This window comes from Thamnophis elegans, chromosome 8 (genome assembly GCF_009769535.1).
Source record: "Thamnophis elegans isolate rThaEle1 chromosome 8, rThaEle1.pri, whole genome shotgun sequence".
In the NCBI taxonomy this organism is placed as follows: domain Eukaryota; kingdom Metazoa; phylum Chordata; class Lepidosauria; order Squamata; family Colubridae; genus Thamnophis; species Thamnophis elegans.
The window spans coordinates 3145534-3168772 of record NC_045548.1 but is presented as its reverse complement, the minus strand read 5'-3'; the positions used below and the strand labels follow the sequence as shown (position 1 = coordinate 3168772).

Sequence of the window (23239 nt, the reverse complement as noted above, 5' to 3'; positions counted from 1 at the left end):
TGGCTTAGTGGGTGTGCCTGAATGGGTGTGGCTGGGTGGTCATGTGAGTGGGTGGGTGTGGCCATCTCCACATCACTCGCATCAAAGTGCTCCTTACCTCACGCAGCTCGCCTGGCCCCCTGAGTTCTTCTGGTCTTTGTCTATTAATTTGTCTACGACTACAGTGTCCCGTTGATTATCTAATGTCTGCCTGTCCTTCTGGGTCCAGAACTCCCACATATTCTTAGATCTATTACTCTCCACAATCTTCTGGGAAATCTCCTTGATGGCTGGCTGGGGAATTCCGGGAGTTAAAGTCCATACATCTTTCAGCTGAGAGACACTGATCTACCCCTTGGGTCTATCTAGTGTTTCTATGGATCTGGTACTTAGTGCCTGTTCTTGAGCTGTTATGATCAGTGATCAGTGCTGCCTTTTTACACACACACCACTTCAGAAATAATTGTAAAAATGATGATCTCTCACTTATTTCTTTACTAGTAGTAGAAACAAAATAAGCAGCCATAAATGTCACTAATGATATATAGATACAGGCAGGTAGGTAGGTAGGCAGGTGTGTGTGTGTGTGTGTGTGTGTGTGTGTGTGTGTGTGTGTGTGTGTGTATACATATACATATTTGGGCATACCGGGCGTTGTAAAAGAAATCTGATACCTTTCACCCTGGCTTCGCTGATAACGGATAAGAACCTGTGGCCTAATGGCTAAGAAGTCTGCCTAGTATGCTATATAGCCCAGGTTCAAATCCCAATAAGGGTATGGCTAGCTGATGAGAGCTAAATAGCTTGAAATAGATCTATTCTAGTCTCCCTTTATTTATTTATCAGCACAAATAAAAAAAACATATATATATATATATATATGTTTTTTTTATTTGTGCTGATAAATAAATAAAGGGAGACTAGAATAGATCTATTTCAAGCTATTTAGCTCTCATCAGCTAGCCATACCCAAGTTTGGGAATCGATGAGAGCTAAATAGCTTGAAATAGATCTATATGAGAGCTAAATAGCTTGAAATAGATCTATACTAGTCTCCCTTTATTTATTTATCAGCATAAATATAACAAATGTAACAAAAAAGGCAACAGTAAAAAATATTGGGTTTCTGTCTGGATGGTCTCTTGTGACGAGCCGATGGACAGAGAATGGAAGTAGTGATCTTCCTCCCATACTTGGGCATACCAGGGGTTGTGACTTTAAGTATATATATATATATATATATATATATATATATATATATATATATATATATATATATATATATATATATACACACACACACACACACACACATACATACATACATATATATATATATATATGTATATATGTATATATGTATATATGTATATATGTATATATATGTGTATATATATATATATATATATATGTATGTATATATGTATGTATATATATATACATGTTATAATATAACTCATTGTGTAGGTGTGGGTCACCCATGGCCCAGTGCATAACAGGGCATGCGCGGCCATGCTGAACCACATAGGAAAAAACAAACTCCTAAAGAACATAACATCCTGATATTACTCCATAACATCCTGGTAGTTCGTAACATAACATCCTGATAGTTTACTCTAGATGTGCCTTACCAATGACGCCCAGGATTTGACCATATATAGACAGAACTTCCCTGAGCAGTAGATTAGAAATTGTAGTTTGACAGGCTGTCTTAAATCACATGCTGATTCCTCCTGCCTTTGTCCTATCTCAATAAAAGGGGCTTCCAGACCCCCAATCTGGGTCGCTCCATCCCGAGAAAGCTCGTGTCCGTGTCTTTTCTCCACATTGGCCTCATGGACGACCCACGGGAACATCACATTTGGTAGCAGAGGATGGTTACTTCACATTGAAGCTTTAGAATTTTCATTCATTCATTTCATTCATGACCTCAGCAAGCGTTCAAAAAAAAATCCATCATCTCAACTTACTTAAATTTAACAAACTACCCTACAGAGAAGGGAAGATAATACAGTCTGTTTCAGCTTTTACTAAAATTAAAATTGATAGCAGTTAGACTTATATACCGCTTCATAGGGCTTTCAGCCCTCTCTAAGCGATTTACAGAGTCAGCATATCACCCCCACAGCATATCACCCCCACAGCATATCACCCCCACAGTCTGGGTCCTCACCCACCTCGGAAGGATGGAAGGCTGAGTCTATCTTGAGCCGGTGAGATTTGAACTGCTGAACTGCAGATAACAGTCAGCTGAAGTGGCCTACAATACTGCACTCTACCCACTGCGCCACCTCGGCTCTCCATATGACTAGAAGGAAGTATACCCCGAATACAGAGAAAAAGTAATGTGTGTTGATGAAAGTTCTTGGGAAAGTGGCTTATAAAGAAATTTGAGGAGTTAAGGCATTTAATCAACATGGGCAGAATGCACCTATTACGGAGAACAAAACCTACCAAAGAACAGGATGCTCTTTGTAGCTCGCTGAATTATAAAAAAGAGGAAGGGATGGTCAGCTTTGAATTGTGGCACAAACATTGCACATTCCACCGTCATGACGACAGCAGTGGCCGCAGCTGCCTCCGTGCCTTCTTCATTGACTTCTATGAATGATTTGTGGACAACTTCAGAGATGACTAAATCATTGTTAGTTGACATTCCAGAGAAGTCTGCCTTGCCCACATCAAATGCATCCGTCATTCCCATGCTTTTCAGAACAGGCTTCAGGTCGTATTTTTCTTCCAGTTTAAATTTGGGAAAGGAGAGTTCAATTTCTCTTGGGAACATATTCTCTGGATCGATCCAGTCCATGAGTTTCTCATGCGTAATTTCTCTCTCCAGCTAAAATAAGATGAAAACCATTAAAGGAGAAAGGAATTCATTGATAAAATTGAAATTATTGTCATCCTACATAAAATATAAAGATTAATAGCAATAGCAATAGCAGTTAGACTTATATACCGCTTCATAGGGCTTTCAGCCCTCTCTAAGCGGTTTACAGAGTCAGCATATTGCCCCCAACAACAATCCGGGTCCTCATTTCACCCACCTCGGAAGGATGGAAGGCTGAGTCAACCTTGAGCCGGTGAGATTTGAACTGCCGAACTGCATATAACAGTCAGCTGAGAGATATTTCTGAGAGAATTCTGAGAAGATGATACAATGCCAGCACAATCTGTCTCAAACAACTAGTTCTTAACGAATCCCTTCTACTTTCAGAAGTACTACTGCATACTACTGGTAATCTTATCAATCGCCTATTCCATCAGTGGAAGAACATTGTGTAGCCAATGATATTAGACATAACTGCGTTAGCTTGTGCATTTGAGATTTCTTTTTGCATCTTTTCGAAATAGGGGGAAATACAAGCCAAACAGAGGTGGGTTCCTACCAGTTCGCACCTATTCGGTAGAACCGGTTCGTCAAATCTACCGAACCGGTTAGAAGAGGTTCTACCAGTGGACCCGGAAAGCAGGCCACACCCACAGAAGAGCTTCCAACAATTTTTTGAAGCCCACCACTGGAAAGGATCTTGTTGACAGCTATAAGACTTGCATGCTTCAATGCCAGAGTTTCTGAATAGCTACTTAGACCGACCTAAGTACTAATTCATAATTTCATAGCCGGTCACATGGGTGGCAAGCCACTCCCATCCGATCACATGGGTGGCAAACCACTCCCACAAAGGAGGCCACACCCACAGAGTAGGTTCCAACCATTTTTGAAACCCACCGCTGAAGCCAACCCAATACCACTAACCGCAATTGCAGAAAGCCAAACTCCCTCATTAAAAAGCACAGTGTACAGTTAGTATCAGAGATGTTTTCAGATGGACAAGGGCTTAAATTCTCTTCTGAATTTAACTTTTGACTATTGTATTCCAACCTCCTAACGCAAGAAAGATAACCCCAATGTAGAAAATGTCGCTCTATCCCTTTTCTCCAATCTACAATTTTATACTGAGGACCTATCATTATCTTTGTTTAATTGGCTTAATTAAACAATGGCCTAAATTCTGTTTCATGAAAGAAAAACTCACCTTTTCCAATCCAGTAGAGTTATCTTCAATCTCATCGGGGAGCAGTATGATCATGCTCAACTCATCACCAACATATGGAATCTCAAGAATGGAAATCCGAAAGGCCGATATGTGGGCATAGTTGTATTCTGCTTTCTTGAACATCATTTGCACTGTTTTCTTTTCATTCTACAAGTGGGGAAAATGTATGTTAGAAGAAATCTTTCAAATAAATAGGAAATAATTCTATCACATATTCAGTCTTGGTCCCCCCCGCTCCCTCCCCCACCTTAAAGCTTTCATCTTTTGCTTTGACTTTAAAATCCAATTAGAATAGAATTCTTTATTGGCTAAGCGTCATCCGACACAAGGAATTTGTCGCCGGTGTATAAGCTCACGGTATATATAAGCAGCATAATGCAATAGGTCACAGGTCATAAATCAAACTTACAATCATTAATCATAAGTTACAAACAATTGATAAGTCATAAGAAACCAGCAGGAGATAGTAAGAAAGATGAGAAAAGATGAAAAAAAAATCTTTATGTCTAGTTGCAATGAAGCACAGGTGAGTGGTTTTAATCAGCAGTTTTCTCAAATGAACAGATGTTTATAGTATCAAAACTATCCTTCTTTGTGGAGAGCAACACAGAAACATATTGTTCCTGTTCTTCCTCAGTCGAATACTTCCAGGTGATGATACATAAGAGAGCCATCAGCTCAGCAAATAGATTCACTAATCACTCCATAGATATTGTGGTTAATGAGTGGGAGTGGTGCTAAACTAGAAAGTTTCAATGACTGAAAAGTCTGAATTGCTACGCTACAGACAAAGTCTGAAGGACTCAAAGAGGATTTATCATGATTCATCCGTTTCCACGAAGATCAATAAAATGTTAAGGACTAATCAATTTCTTTTGCTACAGGAATGTTTCAGATTAATTCCACACTTGCTTCAGATACACACAAAATAACACAATTTCAAATATTCAGAATGTCTCCTTTACTGTGTCGATAAATGAATACCTTGTTAATCCGGAATGGCTTTTCCTGTGTGTTATCTTTGTTGAATTTAGCTGCCCAGTTCCCCTTGAAATAGATAGCATTCACCAAAACCAGTTTTGTAAGCCAATCAATTGTTCCAGGGACAAGCAGATCCTGAATTTTTCCTTTTTGAAAGTTAAAAAAAACTTTTTAAATGGATAAATACTCTTATATGCATAATATTGCACAAAAAATTCTTAGGAACCCATTTGTAAGATGTATTGTTTCTAAAGATAGATTTATCTATTTATCTATTTATTGCTATCTATCTTTTGCTATCTATCTTTTGCTATCTATCTTTTGCTATCTATCTATCTATCTATCTATCTATCTATCTATCTATCTATCTATCTATCTATCTACCTACCTACCTACCTATCTATCTATCTATCTATCTATGAAATAGATAGCATTCACCAAAACCAGTTTTGTAAGCGAATCAATTATTCCAGGGACAAGCAGATCCTGAATTTTTCCTTTTTAAAAGTTTTTTAAAAACTTTTTAAATTCGTAAATACTTTTATATGCATAATATTGCACAAAAAATTCTTAGGAACCCACTTGTAAGATGTATTGTTTCTAAAGATAGATCTATCTATTTATCTATCTATCTCTATCTCTCTATCATCTATCTATCATCTATCTATCATCTATCTATCTATATCTATCTACAAATAACTTAGTAAATTTAATAAATCATGGACATGTTTGTAGGTAAGCCAAAATGAAGCCATTTTTATTAATTATTATATTTCTATCTTGATTCTCTTTCAGGAGCTCAAGGCAATCATCCAGAGAGCTCATCTGACTGAGGATGGACGATAGCTTTTGCTTCCTCAGGGCCAGTCCAACCTCTATCCACACATCCTCCCTCCCTTAATATTTCTATAGTTGCCCATCTTATGTCATTAGTAAGGTTACCACACGCATACAGGAAATATGCTTGGATGTGTCCATCAATAAAACCAATAATCTATTCATGGCTGGAATTTCATCTGAGCTTTGATGGGCTTCTAAGTATCAAGTGATGGTTAACTAACGTGGGTTTGCCTACCTTATCTGTCTCTCTCACATGCACACACAATATTGCATGCCTTACTTAACAGCTGCTAATTAACTCTATTATCATTCTTACCTGAGGTTTTCTCTGCTACCCAGGCATTTATATGTTTTCTTGAATCTTCTGAAGCTTGTTTGAAGTTAAGTTTTTCCAGACTTGCATGGTAGAATTTCTCAGTGGATTCTATAAATGACTTAAGAAACAACAATATCTCAGTAACAGAAGCAGTAATAAAAACAAGAATTGATTCTGTCTCATTTTTCTACGAACTATCGGAAAACATTATTTATTAGGCTGAATATACCTTACAAGGCAGCCAGTGCCATTGGATAGTTAATACACTTTGTTTATTCAAGAATATATCTGGCAATTATTGGTCACAGGGTTCTATTTTGCCTTTTTTTGAGAGTTCTATATTTAGGATAACAAAATCTTACTGGGTGTCCCTGTAGCATTCCCAGTAAAAGTAATTGGCCTTTTAATTCCCCCTTCAGATTTCTCAATAGACCAAGTATAGCTATAGGAGCATTCAATACTTTTTAGAGCAAAACTGCAATTGCAATGAGATAAACAAACGTTAGAACACAAGAGAATATTTATGGCTATTTTCAGCCAATTCTTTGGCATGCACGAAACTTACTGCAAGAAAATTGTATGATGTTTCTCCAAAGAGCCGATTGGCTAGGCTGAGGGTATAATTGGCCCCTGGTTTGTTGATTTCAGAAATCAGATTCTCAAATTTTTGGTGAACCTCTCCATCTTTGGATACAGAGAGCACCTACAAGAGATATAGGGATAATCAAGTTGTGTTTAAAATCAATTCAAAATGTAATGCAGCAACAGCAAGCCTTGGAAAAAACTTACAAATGGTCTCCCCATATAATTTGTAGCTAACTTTTGACCTGCAGATCAGTGGTGGGATTCAAATAATTTACCAACCGGTTCTCTGCCCTAATGACCAGCTGGGTAGGTGGGGCTCGGTGGTCATGTGATCATGTGGGCGTGGCCAACTCAATGTCACTCAGGTTGATGGGCACTTCGCTTAGCTGTTACAATGTAATAAGGGTTAACTGGAGAGGCAGTTTCTGTAAGCAGGGCAATAAAGATTAAACTAGGAAGACCACCAGAATGTTTCCTTACAGGATTATCCCTGTAAAGTGGGAAAAAACAAAAGGAGATTTCTTCCAACAACCGATTCTCCGAACTGCTTAGAAATTTACAAACCAGTTCTCCCAAATAGGTGCGAACCGGCTGAATCCCACCACTGCTGCAGATGTATATAGCTTTTTAAATTAATAGCTGACCAGATCTAGGCTTGAAAGCTAAACAGAGTTGAATCTCATCTACTTAGTATTTGGGTAATGTCTGAACCACAAACTTGGAGAGCAGAAGGGGAAAAAACCCTTCTTAAAGGAAACCATTTCCCCACAATTGCTATGGAAATTCATATAGTATAATTGTCCCTAAAATCCCTAAAAGTAAAGCTTGGCTTGACTTGACTGTATATATTTGGACTTCACAACTTTGAAAGTCCTAGTCATTGATCTCCTTTGAAAATCAATTTGAGGGACAAGCAAGAGAGATTTTCAGAAATGTCCCTTCCTTGGAAAAGAAGGTTTTTAAAGCACAAGGTGTATGCCTCCACGCATAAAGTGTTTTTTTTTAAAGGCAGAAGGGAACCTTCTTGTATCTACTTTTACTCTTTCTATAAACTTTTGAGCACATTTATTTCTTAGGCTAATGGTAGATAGGCACTGTTGAAAGCAAACGCGTTCTGAATGCTTCAAGGAAGATTGGCATGAGGTGGACAATATCGAGGTCATTTCCCAGTGCCCGACATGACAGGGACTGGGATTTGGATGGCCAGGAATTAAGATCAATCCTGTCAAGACTGGGTGATTACATGTTTCTGGTTCTTTTGGCATCAGAACTTTCCAACTTTACCGTAAGTCTGAATGGGGTACAGCAGAGGTGGATTGCTCCCGGTGCGGCCGAACCGGTAGCGGAATTCAGGCCTGGGTTGCAGAACCGGCAGCGACCCAGGCTTGGAAACCCCTGAACTGGTTTCCTCGCTGCTGCTGGGACGCCACCATTTTGGTTTTTAGTGACTGTGTCTGCGCAGTTCACTGTAAATTATTCTGCGCACGTGCAAATAATTTATATTAAACAGCACACACGGGCATTGCATGTGGCTTGCGAACTGGTAGTAAAACCGGCACCAACCCACCCCTGGGGTGGAGCTCTCTTGGGCAGAACCTCTGCATGATTTCGGGTCTTCTTGGACTCAATAGTCACTGCAGGTGTTAGCAGTGGCTTTGTGGGGTGGTGGTGTGCTTTTAGATTTGTCTGGTGCACAAACCACACCTTTTTCCTGGACTGGGAATCCCTTCTTCTTGGTCACTCACTCCATTGCTGCCTCACAGATGGGCTGCTGCAAAGAGCACCTCTCGGAGCTTCTCTTGAAGGCCATTCAGACATTGCAGCTGGTCCAGAATGGAGCAATATAGGCAGGTTGGCTTTGCCAACTGTTCAAGTGCCTGGATGATATTCAAGGTTGATTGCACCTATAACATCTTCATGGCACGTAACTCCACGGCCACCTTCCTCCCATTGTTTCAATAGGATAAGACATAGTTGGTCCAGGTCTCATATTTAGTGCCATGTTTTGCCTTCTTGATCATGCTTGCCCTCTGGAGTCTTTTCCCATCAGAGGTCCAAGTTCCCCTGACAATGTCATCCTTTAAATAGACCTTGGAAAACTGTATTTATCTGCAGGTACAGAGCTAAAAAGCATGTACCTTCGTTGGATTCTGTTGATGTTGATGTTTATTATACTTGTATGCTGCCCTATTCCCGAGGGACTCAGTTGAAAAATGGGCTCCATTTAAATTCAATAAATAAATTGGATATTATCTATCAAGGATGGGGACCACCTCCTAGCCAACCCCCCTTTTCTCGTTTTGTTAAAATATATCTTGATATACCTTTGACATCTGAGCTTCTGTATTGCCTTTGGCCCCCAACAAGACCATCAGCAGTGGCAAAGATATACTCAAAGGAGAAAAAAACAAGTTCTTGGTAGGCTCTTGTGCACAAAGCTGCTTGAAGAGGTCCAGGGCAAAGGTGGTGTTTGCTGTAGAAAGACTCTCCATGTTTCCGGGCCTAGAGAACAAATTATAGCGCAATAAACCACAGATTAACTCCGAGATAACGACTGAAAAACGCTCCACCCGAGGAAGTATTTTGGGTTCTGTTTGAACAAATTATTCTACTTGCTTTAAGGAAAATGATTTACAGAACCCAGTGGAGAAAATATAAGGGAACTATGAAGCCAGACTCATATCTAATTCCAAACAACTGGGTCTCCCTATGTGGAAAAAAGTAGAATGTGTTTTTTTCCTGCAGTGTAGTAAAGACATTTTAGAAAAATAAAAAAAGGTTACCAATCGGATTAAGGAACAAGAGAAGCAATCCTAAGCAGTGAAATGTACTAGCCATGCCAGCATACATAAGATAAGAGTAGGTAAGTAGTAAGTTTATTAAATTCTATACAGTTTTTTTTATTCTGCTAGATATTTGGGGGAGGGTCTTTCCTTTAGTCATTGCAACAGTACAGCTCTACAAAAATACAGCAGCCCTATCAGGACAAGGGGAATTTAGGATCCCACCCAGGCAGCCCTAACATCCCTCCTCTGCCTATCCAACAAGGACCTCGCCCTGGGACGATTTACACAGTGCAATAGGTAACTCCATAGTTGCACCTGCAAAGGGCAAAAGCTGGTTCAGGCTCTCCACAACTGACTGAAACGCACCTGCCTTTCTAAGTCAGGTGTTTTCAAGGTGTCAAGGCTGACTCTATCCCCTAGCCCGTGTTAAGGATTCAAACAACAGCATGCCAATCAAGGGAGCGGCAGCAAACTGTCAATCAAGCAAGCTCCCAACCGGGGGTGAAATTCACCAGCTACTAACAGAGAACAGAAGCGGAACTTTTGAGTAGCTCAGAGAGAACTGGCAAATGCCACCTTCTGTTACTTGCCCAAGAGTGGGGTGGGGAGGGGGATTTTTGCAATATCCTTTCCTTCCCACGCCCTGCAGAGCTGTTAGTAAAAATACATTTGAATTTCACCACTGCTCCCAACCAAGGGAGCCACAGCAAACTATCCCACCGGGCGCTTTAGGTCCATCTCACTCGGGGGCACCTGCAGGGACAGGAGAGAGAGAGAGAGAGTAAAACACGCAACGGCCCTACCTGGGGACGGGGCAGGGAGTATTCGGGGCTGCTAGCAGCCTTACTAAGAGGCGTCTCTGGCTGGGGAGAAACGCCGGCGCAACTGCAAGAAGTCCGGGAGAAGCAAAAGGATTGAATGTCGAGTTTCTTCCCAGCCTGCGTTGAATCCACCACCTAACTGCGCTCAAGGAGGCGGGCGGGTTGGAATCCCTTCGGCGGGGAAGGAGGAAGGTCAGCAGAGGAATCCAGGCTGTGGGTCGCCCTTCCAGGATGAGCAGTTCGGGTTTCGCCGTCCCTTTAAAAGGGAACCTCCAGGGCGTTGACTCCCAGGTTCAGGCAGCAGCTGGCTAACCGTTTCCCACCGAGCTTGGGCGGGGATGGCTAGCAGGGAAACTTTGTTCCACGGTTCCTTGGAAATTTGCCATTGAAATTGGCAGAGGAAATGCTGAGAGATTCGCCAACGTGTTCAACGTGCTGCGGCCAATGTTCCCTCTAATTTTTTTTCAGTGTGAGCGGAAAAGTATAGTGTTTGAGCGGCATATTTTCACGCCTGAGCACCTGAATTTTTTTCACATATGTCACCTAAGACAACAACAAAATCAGTATTATTTGAAACTCAAAGTTATGTTTATTCAAGGTACCCACTTAATTAAAAGTGTTATATAATATCAGTATCACTTAACAACGCTCCTGCTTAGCAACCAAAATGTTGGCTCAGAAACTCTGGCATTTGAAGCACGCAAGTCTTAAAGCTGTTGTTACAAGACCCTTGCACCCCTAACCCTTTAGGGAAAAAAAACCCCCAGGGGTCTTCAAACGTGACAGCTTTAAGACTTGTGTACTTCAACTCCCAGAATTCCTCCCTGAGGGGAATTATATATTTGGACTGTTTCATAGTTACATTAGAGAACTACATTGTTAGAACTTAGCACAAAAGATACCTTTTATCTGAAAATCCAAATAGAGTAAACCTGCTATTATCCCAGAGCACTAATGTCATTTGTCCCAATCTGTTTTACAAGTCTGTATTAAAATAGATAGAAATATTTTCACTAAATTTTATAGATCTATATTTCAGGAACCTATCAGAAGTTAGGGCAAAATAAGAGTAAAAGAATGAATTTTGTTGCAGGTCATGGGGATTTTTTCAGCATCTTAAAAGTGGAGTGCATGTGCATTGAACTAGCAATACCCATTTAATAACAAAAGGAAATGGCTGAATTAAATTTGGTAAAGTTGCAAGCGAGCTGTAAAAAGCTTGTGGTTTTTAAAATCATAGAATCAGAAGGGATACTGGAGGTCTTCTAGTCCAGCCCCTTGTCCAAGGCAGGAGTCTTTATATCATCTGAGACAAATGGCCCTCCAGTCTTTTGAAAACCTGTAGCAAATGAATTAAGATTCCATTGATTTTAATTGTTCTTACTGTCAGATTTCTCCTTATTTCCAGCTTGAGTCTCCTTCTGACAAGTTTCCATTGGTTCTTGTCCTGTCCTCGGGTGCTATTGCTGCCACCTCCTCCTCCTCCTCCTCCTCCTCCTCCAACAGCACCAACACATTTGCTGCCCAGCGCTGCGGCTGAGGTGAAGCCGCCAAAGCTCCTGCTGGCGCCCCCGCAGCGTTAGGCGGAAATCCGGCAGTGCTGTTGGAGGAGGAGGAGGCGAACCAGCCTGCCACCACCGGCCACCGCCAGCCCCGCTGCTCTTCCTGCCCCCTTCCCAGCCCCACAGTCCAGCGGTCGCAGCAGAAGCAGCCCCGGGGCTCTGCTGCCGCTCCCCGCATTTTCTGGACGGAGATCCCTTGGAGAGGGGATTCCTTCCTGCAAGACCCCGTCCAGAAAATGCGGGGAGCGGCAGCGGAGACCCGGGGCTGCTTCTGCTGCGACCGCTGGACTGTGAGGCTGAGAAGGGGGCGGGAAGAGCAGCGGGGCTGGCGGTGGCCGGTGGTGGCAGGCTGGTTCGCCTCCTCCTCCTCCAACAGGCAACAGCACTGCCGGATTCAGTTGTAGCCGCCTGCAAAGGACTTCCACACGTTTCCTTAAGAAATCTCTGCGCGGCAGATAAAAACTGCTGCGCGGGGTTTTCTTGCAATGTGCGCGGCCGCGCAGGCGCGCACCTTAGAGGGAACAGTGGCTGCGGCTCCTTTTATTAATCCCACTGTCCAGACAATAAGGTTTGGATTAAACTAAGCTAAACTGGGTGACTCCTGGATAGAGACCAAATGCAGGGCTATTGATTGATTGATTGATTTTGGTTTGTCATCCATGTATGAGAAAATAAGTATAAGTATGGGTTTAGTGACCAAAGTTACAATGGCATTGAAAAAAGTGACTGATGACCATTTTTCACACTTAGCAACCGTTGCAGCATCCTCATGGTCACACGATCAAAATTTTGATGTTTAGCAACAGATTTGTATTTATGATGGTTTTCAGTGTCCTGGGGTCATATAATCACCTTTTGACAAAGTCAAATGTGGAAACCAGATTCACTTATGTTACTAACTTATCAGCTGCAGTTATTCACTTAAGAACTGTGGCAAGAAAGATGGTATAGTGTATACTAATGAAACAGCATAATGAAATAAGAGAAAGTGTGTCTGTCTGTCTGTCTGTCTGTCTGTCTATCTATCTATCTATCATCTATCTATCTATCTATCTATCTATCATCTATCTATCTATCTATCTATCTATCTATCTATCTATCTATCTATCTATCTATCATAAGGTATCCAAATGTTATGTCCCATATTTCCCACGACTATAAATTTTTAAATCGCCTACTGGAAGCATAAGTACATAAATGGACTTCTTTTATTATTTAGTAGGAACAAATTCTAATTAACAAAGGAATAAGTAGGGAGTGAGAAATTTGGAAGAGCTGAAATTGTTGTTCACTTCTTGCATTTATCCCTAGCAGTACCATAAGTTTTCGAATGAAAATAAAAATATTGGTCCCTGTTTCCACACAATTACTTTGCACTGTATTTTCCAATTATTTAAATAAGCTCATGTGATACCTTTTCCTACAAACTGTCCATGTTGATTATTTTGATAGGCTCTCTGAATTTGCAGAAAGGGTCCTTGGAGAAGTGTAGATTTGCAGTATCGAGAAAGAAGACAGAGAATGGCGATTTAAAGACTGAGCTATATGCTCTACCAATTATCTGAGGCCTGGGGTCCCCATTGGTACCACCCAGGGGGCCAATGTATGCCTGTACATACCTCGCTAGTTGCTTGGCAATTTATGTGCTTCACCTGTATTTATATGTTCTTCAAAATATGTTCAAACTTTTTAAAAAATGAGAAGCTGACTTGCCACAAAGCAAAACATTATCCTCCAGAAATATCATTTCTTTTCTTTATTTATATTCCGTCATTATTTGTATAAGTAATTCAAAGCAGCAAACATCCCAAATATCCCTCCTCCTCCTCCTATTTTCCCCACCACAGTCCTGCGAGGTAGGCTGGGCTGAGAGAAGGGATGACTGCCCCAAAATCAGCTAGTCAATTGTTAACTCGCTGAGCTATTTCTGAACTTTCCTGCAGTGTGAAAAAGAGAGCTATCTGTAGCCAGTGTTTTGTTTAGAAGTACATCCACCTGTCTTGAATAAGCAGAAAAATTATAATCGTAGGACTGTGCATTGCTTCGGCGGACAGGGATGCATTTCTCTGCAATTCTTTAAACAAAACATGGCCTTTTCTGGAGAAGAAAGGCAGCTGCATAATCCTAGGGAAAAATGCAGCTGCTTTAAAGAATTGCAAACAGGTGCCGCATTCCTTTCTCTCGATTGTCTCAATTCGTATGCAGTGTGCAAACACACGGACACACCCCATTCCAAGCTTGGAGACTTTTATCCACCTCTGAGCTAACAAACTGCCAATCGTGCCTGGCCTTGGGGAGAAGGCCCTTTCTTTCCTCTGGGGATATCTACGAGACCGTCTCCTGCTGCATACCTCCCTAAGACCGATAAGATTGCACAGGATGGGCCTTCTCCAGGTGCCATCAGCTCCGGCTGGCGACGCCTCGGAGTAGGGCCTTCTCTGTTGCTGCTCCGGCCCTATGGAATGAGCTACCCCCAGAGATCCGGACCCTACCTACTCTCATGGCCTTCTGTAAAGCCATCAAAACCTGGCTATTCCGGCAGGCCTGGGGCTGTTGACCCCTTGAGGTCCAGCCCCACTTAGACTGGGTGCAAGTTGTGTTTCTTTTAATTTGTTGTGTCTGATTTGTTTTAATCCTTTCTTAATATTTCTTATTTCTGTAAGCCGCCCGGAGTACTCCTGGATTGGGTGGCCTATAAATTCAATAAATGGAAATGGAATGGGGATAAATGTCCCGAAACATGGAATTCATGTGTGTTATGTGCACGCATGCACTTGGCTGCTAGCAGTTTGGAGAGGCGAGGAGCTTGTGGGGGTACCAAACCCTCCCGTCAAGTTAGGCAGCGGGACTTGGTCTCTTCTGGCGAGGCCACGCCGAGTGGCGTCAGGCTGGCCATGCCCACCTAGTTGTGGCAACCTGGCCACTGGCCCTTTGATCCGCACCCATAATGCTGCTCCAGCTCTCAAATTGAGACCAGGGATATCACAACCACGACTGCTGCTATCCACATTGCTTTTGAATTAATGTTGTGTAAAATGAAGAGAATATTTCATTGGAGGCAGAGAAAGTCAGAGGGCTTCGGTTTATGCCAGGGAATGTGCTCCATTGTATTGCAACGTCAATTGAAGCTTTAGAATTTTCATTCATTTCATTCATGACCTCAGCAAGCGTTCAAAAAAAAAAAAAAAATCCATCATCTCAACCTACTTAAATTGAACAAACTACCCTACAGAGAAGGGAAGATAATACAGTCTGTTTCAGCTTTTACTAAAATTGAAAGAGGTCTCTACACTATTTGGTTCCATCCTCCTTATAGAAGGATAACCCCAACCTAGGATATGTAACTGTATCCCTTTTCTCCAATCTACAATTTTGTACTGAGGACCAATCATTATCTTTGTTTAATTGACTCTCACGTTACAATTGTGCAAGATAAAATCCCTGCTTTTGTTTAGAACTAGATTAACATCAGCTATAATAAATAAATCTTTCAACATATTTGTCATTTTCATGCATGTTAAGTGGTTTGTTTAGTTTTGGCTTAGTATATTGTGTGATCTCATCCCATTGCAAGAAATGTTAATAAAGGAAGGTTCAAAGTGTGTAAATTTAATCAATTTCAGTGATACAAGAGCTCAGTAATACAATTTGACAGCAACAATCAAATGCTTTTATTTCATTTCTAAATACATGAAACTCTGCGACAAAGTTAAGAGCCGTAATAAGGTAAATATCTTTTATAGATAATTGAATTGCATTCAATAAAATTACTCGATTAAATGATCCGTACATTTGAGTTCCAAGATAGGATTCATATTTCTCTATTGCATTCTTATTTATAACCAGCAAAAATGTGTGTTATATGTATTATTAATCAGAGCACTGGAACCTTGTATTAAAATTATTTCCTTGAATTCATTAAAGATAATTCTACCCTGGAAAGAAAGTATTACAATTGAATATAGCAATAGCAATAGCAGTTAGACTTATATACCGCTTCATAGGGCTTTCAGCCCTCTCTAAGCGGTTTACAGAGTCAGCATATTGCCACCAACAACAATCTGGGTCCTCATTTCACCCACCTCGGAAGGATGGAAGGCTGAGTCAACCTTGAGCCAGTGAGATTTGAACAGCCGAACTGCAGATAACAGTCAGCTGAAGTGGCTGCAGTACTGCACCCTAACCACTGCGCCACCTCTGCTCTCCATATGACTAGAAGGAAGTATACCCCGAATACAGAGAAAAACAAATGTGTGTTGATGAAAGTTCTTGGGAAAGTGGCTTATAAAGAAATTTGAGGAGTTAAGGCATTTAATCAACATGGGCAGAATGCACCGATTACGGAGAACAACACCTACCAAAGAACAGGATGCTCTTTGTAGCTCGCTGAATAATAAAAAAGAGGAAGGGATGGTCAGCTTTGAATTGTGGCACAAACATTGCACATCGCAACATCATGACGGCAGCAGTGGCAGCAGCTGCCTCCGTGCCTTCTTCATTGACTTCTATGAACGATTTGTGGACAACTTCAGAGATGACTAAATCATTGTTAGTTGACATTCCAGAGAAGTCTGCCTTGCCCTCATCAAATGCATCCGTCATTCCCATGCTTTTCAGAACAGGCTTCAGGTCGTATTTTTCTTCCAGTTTAAATTTGGGAAAGGAGAGTTCAATTTCTCTTGGGAACATATTCTCTTGATCGATCCAGTCCATGAGTTTCTCATGCGTAATTTCTCTCTCCAGCTAAAATAAGATGAAAAGCATTAAAGGAGAAAGGAATTCATGGTTACGTGACACAATGATGAACCCTGATAATTTCACTCTGGCAGAAGAAATACGACGCAGTGATAGAAAAATATGAATCTTTACAAGCAGTTGTCAATTCTTCTATCTCCTTCTAGAACTTTAGAAAAGATAATTTAAAGTGGCAACAATAGGGTAGACTTTATTTAAAACCATATTGGTACCTGCTTTCTTAATAGTGACAGGAAGCTTCTACTGACTTTTATCAAATACAGAGCATTGTTAAGAGAGCAGTACAGGTATTTCAACTTCCTAACGCAAGAAGGATAACCCCAATGTAGAATATGTCGCTCTATCCCTTTTCTCCAATCTACAATTTTATACTGAGGACCTATCATTACCTTTGTTTAATTGGCTTAATTAAACAATGGCCTAAATTCTGCTTCATGAAAGAAAAACTCACCCTTTCCAATCCAGTAGAGTTATCTTCAATCTCATCGGGGAGCAGAATGATCATGCTCAACTCATCACCAACATATGGAATCTCAAGAACGGAAATCCGAGAGGCCGATATGTGGGTCATGTTGTATTCGGCTTTCTTGAACATCATCTGCACTGTTTTCTTTTCATTCTACAAGTGGGGAAAATGTATGTTAGAAGAAATCTTTCAAATAAATAGGAAATAATTCTATCACATATTCAGTCTTCGTCCCCCCCTCCCCCCACCTTAAAGCTTTCATCTTTTGCTTTGACTTTAAAATCAAATTAGAATAGAATTCTTTATTGGCTAAGCGTCATCCGACACAAGGAATTTGTCGCCGGTGTATAAACTCACGGTGTACATATAAGCAGCATAATGTAATAGGTCACAGGTCATAAATCAAACTTACAATCATTAATCATAAGTTACAAACAATTGATAAGTCATAAGAAACCAGTAGGAGAAGATAGTAAGAAAGATGAGAAAAGATCTTTATGTCTAGTTGCAATGAAGCACAGGTGAGTGGTTTTAATCAGCAGTTTTCTCAAATGAACAGATGTTTATAATATCAAAACTATCCTTCTTTGTGGAGAGCAACACAGAAACATATTGTTCCTGTTCCTCCTCAATCGAATACTTCCAGGTGATGATACATAAGAGAGCCATCAGCTCAGCAAATAGATTCACTAATCACTCCATAGATATTGTGGTTAATGAGTGGGAGTGGTGCTAAACTAGAAAGTTTCAATGACTGAAAAGTCTGAATTGCTACGCTACATACAAAGTCTGAAGGACTCAAAGAGGATTTATCATGATTCATCCGTTTCCACGAAGATCAATAAAATGTTAAGGACTAAGCAATTTCTTTTGCTACAGGAATGTTTCAGATTAACTCCACACTTGCTTCAGATACATACAAAATAACACAATTTCAAATATTCAGAATGTCTCCTTTACTGTGTTGATAAATGAATACCTTGTTAATCCGGAATGGCTTTTCCTGTGTGTTATCTTTGTTGAACTTAGCTGCCCAGTTCCCCTTGAAATAGATAGCATTCACCAAAACCAGTTTTGTAAGCGAATCAATTATTCCAGGGACAAGCAGATCCTGAATTTTTCCTTTTTGAAAGTTAAAAAAAAAACTTTTTAAATTGATAAATACTTTTATATGCATAATATTGCACAAAAAATTCTTAGGAACCCACTTGTAAGATGTATTGTTTCTAAAGATAGATCTATCTATTTATCTATTTAGCTATCTATCTATCTACCTACCTACCTATCTACCAATCACTTAGTAAATTTAATAAATCATGGACATGTTTGTAGGTAAGCCAAAATGAAGCCTTTTTTATTTAATTATTATATTTCTATCTTGATTCTCTTTCAGGAGCTCAAGGCAATCATCCAGAGAGCTCATCTGACTGAGGATGGACGATAGCTTTTGCTTCCTCAGGGCCAGTCCAACCTCTATCCACCCATCCTCCCTCCCTTAATATTTCTATAGTTGCCCATCTTATATCATTAGTAAGGTTACCACACACATACAGGGAAGTTAAATAACGGAAATATGCTCGGATGTGTCCATCAATAAAACCAATAATCTATTCATGGCTGGAATTTCATCTGAGGTGTGATATGTTTCTATGTATCAAGTGATGGTTAACTAACGTGGGTTTGCCTACCTTATCTGTCTCTCTCACATGCACACACAATATTGCATGCCTTACTTAACAGCTGCTAATTAACCCAATTATCATTCTTACCTGAGGTTTTCTCTGCTACCCAGGCATTTATATGTTTTCTTGAATCTTCTGAAGCTTGTTTGAAGTTAAGTTTTTCCAGACTTGCATGGTAGAATTTCTCAGTGGATTCTATAAATGACTTAAGAAACAACGATATCTCAGTAACAGAAGCAGTAATAAAAACAAGAATTGATCCTGTCTCATTTTTCTACGAACTAACAATCGGAAAACATTATTTATTAGGCTGAATATACCTTACAAGGCAGCCAGTGCCATTGGATAGTTAATACACTTTGTTTATTCAAGAATATATCTGGCAATTATTGGTCACATGGTTCTATTTTGCCTTTCCTCGAGAGTTCTATATTTAGGATAACAAAATTTTACTGGGTGTCCCTGTAGCATTCCCAGTAAAAGCAATTGGCCTTCGATACTTTTTAGAGCAAAACTGCAATTGCAACGAGATAAACAAACATTAGAACACAAGAGAACATTTATGGCTATTTTCAGCCAATTCTTTAGCACGCACGAAACTTACTGCAAGAAAATCGTATGATGTTTCTCCAAAGAGCCGATTGGCTAGGCTGAGGATATACTTGGCCCCTGGTTTGTTGATTTCAGAAATCAGTTTCTCAAATTTTTGGTGAACCTCTCCATCTTTGGATACAGAGAGCACCTACAAGAGATATAGGGATAATCAAGTTGTGTTTAAAATCAATTCAAAATGGAATGCAGCAACAGCAAGCCTTGGAAAAAACTTACAAATGGTCTCCCATATAATTTGTAGCTAACTTTTGACCTGCAGATCAGTGGTGGGATTCAAATAATTTACCAACCGGTTCTCTGCCCTAATGACCAGCTGGGTAGGTGGGGCTTGGTGGTCATGTGATCATGTGGGCGTGGCCAACTCAATTTCACTCAGGTCAATGGGCGCTTCGCCTTAGCTGTTACAATGCAATAAGGGTTAACTGGAGAGGCAGTTTTTGTAAGCGGGGCAATAAAGATGAGGCTAGAAACAACACCAGAATATTTTCTTCCTGCCTTCCTTACAGGATTAGCCCTGTAAAGTGGGGAAAAAACAAAATGAGATTTCTTCCAACAACCAATTCTCCGAACTGCTTAGAAAGTTACGAACCGGTTCTTCCAAATAGGTGCGAACTGGCTGAATCCCACCACTGCTGCAGATGTATATAGCTTTTTAAGTTAAGAGCTGACCAGATCTAGGATTCAAAGCTAAACAGAGTTGAGTCTACTTAGTATTTGGGTAATGTTTGAACCACAAACTTGGAGAGTACAAGGGGAAAAAACCCTTTCTTAAAGGAAACCATTTCCCCACAATTGCTATGGAAATTCATATAGTATCCCTAAAATCCCTAAAAGTAAAGCTTGACTTGACTGTATATATTTGAAATATACTTTTTTATTTTCCATTTTCATAACATACCATCACATGTGTACTATTACATAGCCAATATCCTATTGTATTAAGTAGTAATTACATCAGTTCCTCTTGTCATCAACGCCCAGAAAGATAAAAACCCATTATTGGCTCTTCTGCTCTCCATACACCTCTTTCTTCTACCTCTCTCCTACCTCCTTTCTTCCCTCCATCATCCTTTCCTACTCTACTTCCCCTTCCTTTCTCCTTCTCCTCTCTCTTCATTCCACTCCTCCTTATCCTCATCTTCCCCCCTTACCTCCTCTCCTATCCCTCTCTCCTAATCTTTCTTCTCTCCTCTGTTTCCCACTCTTCCTCTCATTGGTGTATTTCCGCTTCTGAGCAAACTCCATTCTATGTTGATGGTATTTATGCTTCCATATCAATATACTTCACATATCCTAGTTGTTTTTTAAAAAAGAGAAGACAGTATACATGTGCAATCATATTACATTAAAATCTAATGCCCTTTGTCAAGCCTAACATTCATCCCTCCCTCCCCCTCCCACAGCCTTCCCTACCCCGACTTCCCAGAACCCATACACAGTATAAATCTTTAACAAAAACAGTCTAAAATATATTGGAAAAATAGAATAGAAAATTGATAACATCTTTACATTGAACTTAGCTCCTCCTTGCTAGGCTAACTTTAAACAATTTATATCATTCCTGATCTTAATCATAAGCTACAGCTTGACTGTATATATTTGGACTTCACAAGTTTGAAAGTCCTAGTCATTGATCTCCTTTGAAAATCAATTTGAGGGACAAGCAAGAGAGATTTTCAGAAATGTCCCTTCCTTGGAAAAGAAGGTTTTTAAAGCACAAGGTGTATGCCTCCATGCATAAAGTGTTTTTTTAAAAGGCAGAAGGGAACCTTCTTGTAGCTACTTTTACTCTTTCTATAAACTTTTGAGCACATTTATTTGAAAAATGGGCTGCACTTAAATTCAATAAATAAATTAGATATTGTCATAATTGGCTATTAAGGATGGGGACCACCACCTAGCCAACCCTCCCTTTTCTCGTTTTGTTAAAATATATCTTGATATACCTTTGACATCTGAGCTTCTGTATTGCCTTTGGCCCCCAACAAGACCATCAGCAGTGCCGAAGATATACTCAAAGGAGAAAAAAACAAGTTCTTGGTAGGATCTTCTGCACAAAGCTGCTTGAAGAGGTCCAGGGCAAAGGTGGTGTTTGCTGTAGAAAGACTCTCCATGTTTCCGGGCCTAGAGAACAAATTATAGCGCAATAAACCACAGATTAACTCCAAGATAACGACTGAAAAACGCTCCACCCGAGGAAGTATTTTGGGTTCTGCTTGAACAAATTATTCTACTTGCTTTAAGGAAAATGATTTACAGAACCCAGTGGAGAAAATATAAGGGAACTATGAAGCCAGACTCATATATAATTCCAAAGATAACAACTGGATCTCCCCATGTGGAAAAAAAGTAGAATGTTGTTTTTTTTCTGCAGTGTAGTAAAGACATTTTAGAAAAACCAAAAAAGGTTACCAATCGGATTAAGGAACAAGAGAAGCAATCCTAAGCAGTGAAATGTACTAGCCATGCCAGCATACATAAGATAAGAGTAGGTAAGTAGTAAGTTTATTAAATTCTATACAGTTTTTTTATTCTGCCAGATATTTGGGGGAGGGTCGTTCCTTTAGTCAATGCAACAGTACAGCTGTACAAAAAGTACAGCAGCCCTATCAGGACAAGGGGAATTTAGGATCCCACCCAGGCAGCCCTAACATCTCTCCTCTGCCTATCCAACAAGGAACTCGCCCTGGGACCATTTACACAGTGCAATAGATAACTCCATAGTTGCACCTGCAAAAGAGCAAAAGCTGGTTCAGGCTCTCCACAACTGACTGAAACGCACCTGCCTTTCTAAGTCAGGTGTTTTCAAGGTGTCAAGGCTGACTCTATCCCCTAGCCCGTGTTAAGGATTCAAACAACAGCATGCCAATCAAGGGAGCCGCAGCAAACTGTCAATCAAGCAAGCTCCCAACCAGGGGTGAAATTCACCAGCTTCTAACAGAGAACAGAAGCGGAACTTTTGAGTAGCTCAGAGAGAACTGGCAAATGCCACCTTCTGTTACTTGCCCAAGAGTGGGGTGGGGAGGGGGATTTTTGCAACATCCTTTCCTTCCCACGCCCTGCAGAGCTCTTAGTAAAAATACATTTGAATTTCACCACTGCTCCCAACCAAGGGAGCCACAGCAAACTATCCCACAGGGCGCTTTATGCCAATCCCCCTCGGGGGCACCTGCAGGGACAGGAGAGAGAGAGAGAGAGAGAGTAAAACACGCAATGGCCCTACCTGGGGACGGGGCAGGGAGTATTCTGGGCTGCTAGCAGCCTTACTAAGAGGCGTCTCTGGCTGGGGAGAAACGCCGGCGCAGCTCCAAGAAGTCCGGGGAGAAGCCAAAGGATTGAATGTCGAGTTTCTTCCCAGCCTGCGTTGAATCCACCACCTAACTGCGCTCAAGGAGGCGGGCGGGTTGCAAACCCTTCGGCGGGGAAGGAGGAAGGTCCGCAGAGGCGTGGGAAAGCGGCTCAACTTCCTGGGAGAGGCCCTGCAAAATACTCACAACCTCCCTTCGCTGCTGCAAAGCACCGATCCGCGCCTCGTCTCGAGCCAAGGCTGCAAAGCAATCCCGCAGCCTGTTGCGCTTTCCCTGCAGTTCTGAATTGCAAGCAGCGGGTGAAAGCAGTTGTTTTTTTACTTTTAAACTAACTTTGCAATCTGTAGCCCGGCTTGCAATCTGCAGAAGGCCGGAGCAGGCTTGCTTCCAGGCGTTGCCTTGCTACGAGCTTCCTCCCTTTCCGCCTACCGGCTCTTTGCAATATCCTCCCAGGCGCGCAGCGGGGCGAAGGGCGGTCTGTGTGTGTC

The 23239-nt window shown here is 40.9% G+C and overlaps 2 protein-coding genes across 5 annotated transcripts; both read right to left on the bottom strand.

Moving 5' to 3' along the window:
- Positions 1-2212: 2212 nt before the first annotated feature.
- LOC116512181 (serpin B6-like) lies at positions 2213-10367 on the bottom strand. 2 transcript variants are annotated; one of them, XM_032222517.1, is made up of 7 exons: positions 10349-10367; positions 9084-9261; positions 6740-6877; positions 6175-6292; positions 5022-5164; positions 4017-4184; positions 2213-2818 (listed from the first exon to the last, which is right to left on the bottom strand). In XM_032222517.1, the coding sequence occupies exons 2-7, from the start codon at positions 9249-9251 to the stop codon at positions 2414-2416; spliced, it is 1140 nt and encodes a 379-aa protein (XP_032078408.1). In that variant the 5' UTR covers positions 9252-9261; positions 10349-10367; the 3' UTR covers positions 2213-2413. The 2 variants fall into 2 exon arrangements, with proteins under 2 accessions (XP_032078408.1, XP_032078407.1); XM_032222516.1 differs by lacking the exon at positions 10349-10367 and adding an exon at positions 10226-10320.
- A 5689-nt stretch (positions 10368-16056) lies between these two features.
- LOC116512180 (serpin B6-like) lies at positions 16057-23018 on the bottom strand. 3 transcript variants are annotated; one of them, XM_032222513.1, is made up of 7 exons: positions 22938-23018; positions 21390-21567; positions 19436-19573; positions 18919-19036; positions 18129-18271; positions 17135-17302; positions 16057-16671 (listed from the first exon to the last, which is right to left on the bottom strand). In XM_032222513.1, exons 2-7 carry the CDS (start codon positions 21555-21557, stop codon positions 16267-16269), a joined length of 1140 nt encoding a protein of 379 aa, XP_032078404.1. In that variant the 5' UTR covers positions 21558-21567; positions 22938-23018; the 3' UTR covers positions 16057-16266. The 3 variants fall into 3 exon arrangements, with proteins under 3 accessions (XP_032078404.1, XP_032078403.1, XP_032078406.1); XM_032222512.1 differs by lacking the exon at positions 22938-23018 and adding an exon at positions 22667-22879; XM_032222515.1 differs by lacking the exon at positions 22938-23018 and adding an exon at positions 22540-22554.
- Positions 23019-23239: the final 221 nt, after the last annotated feature.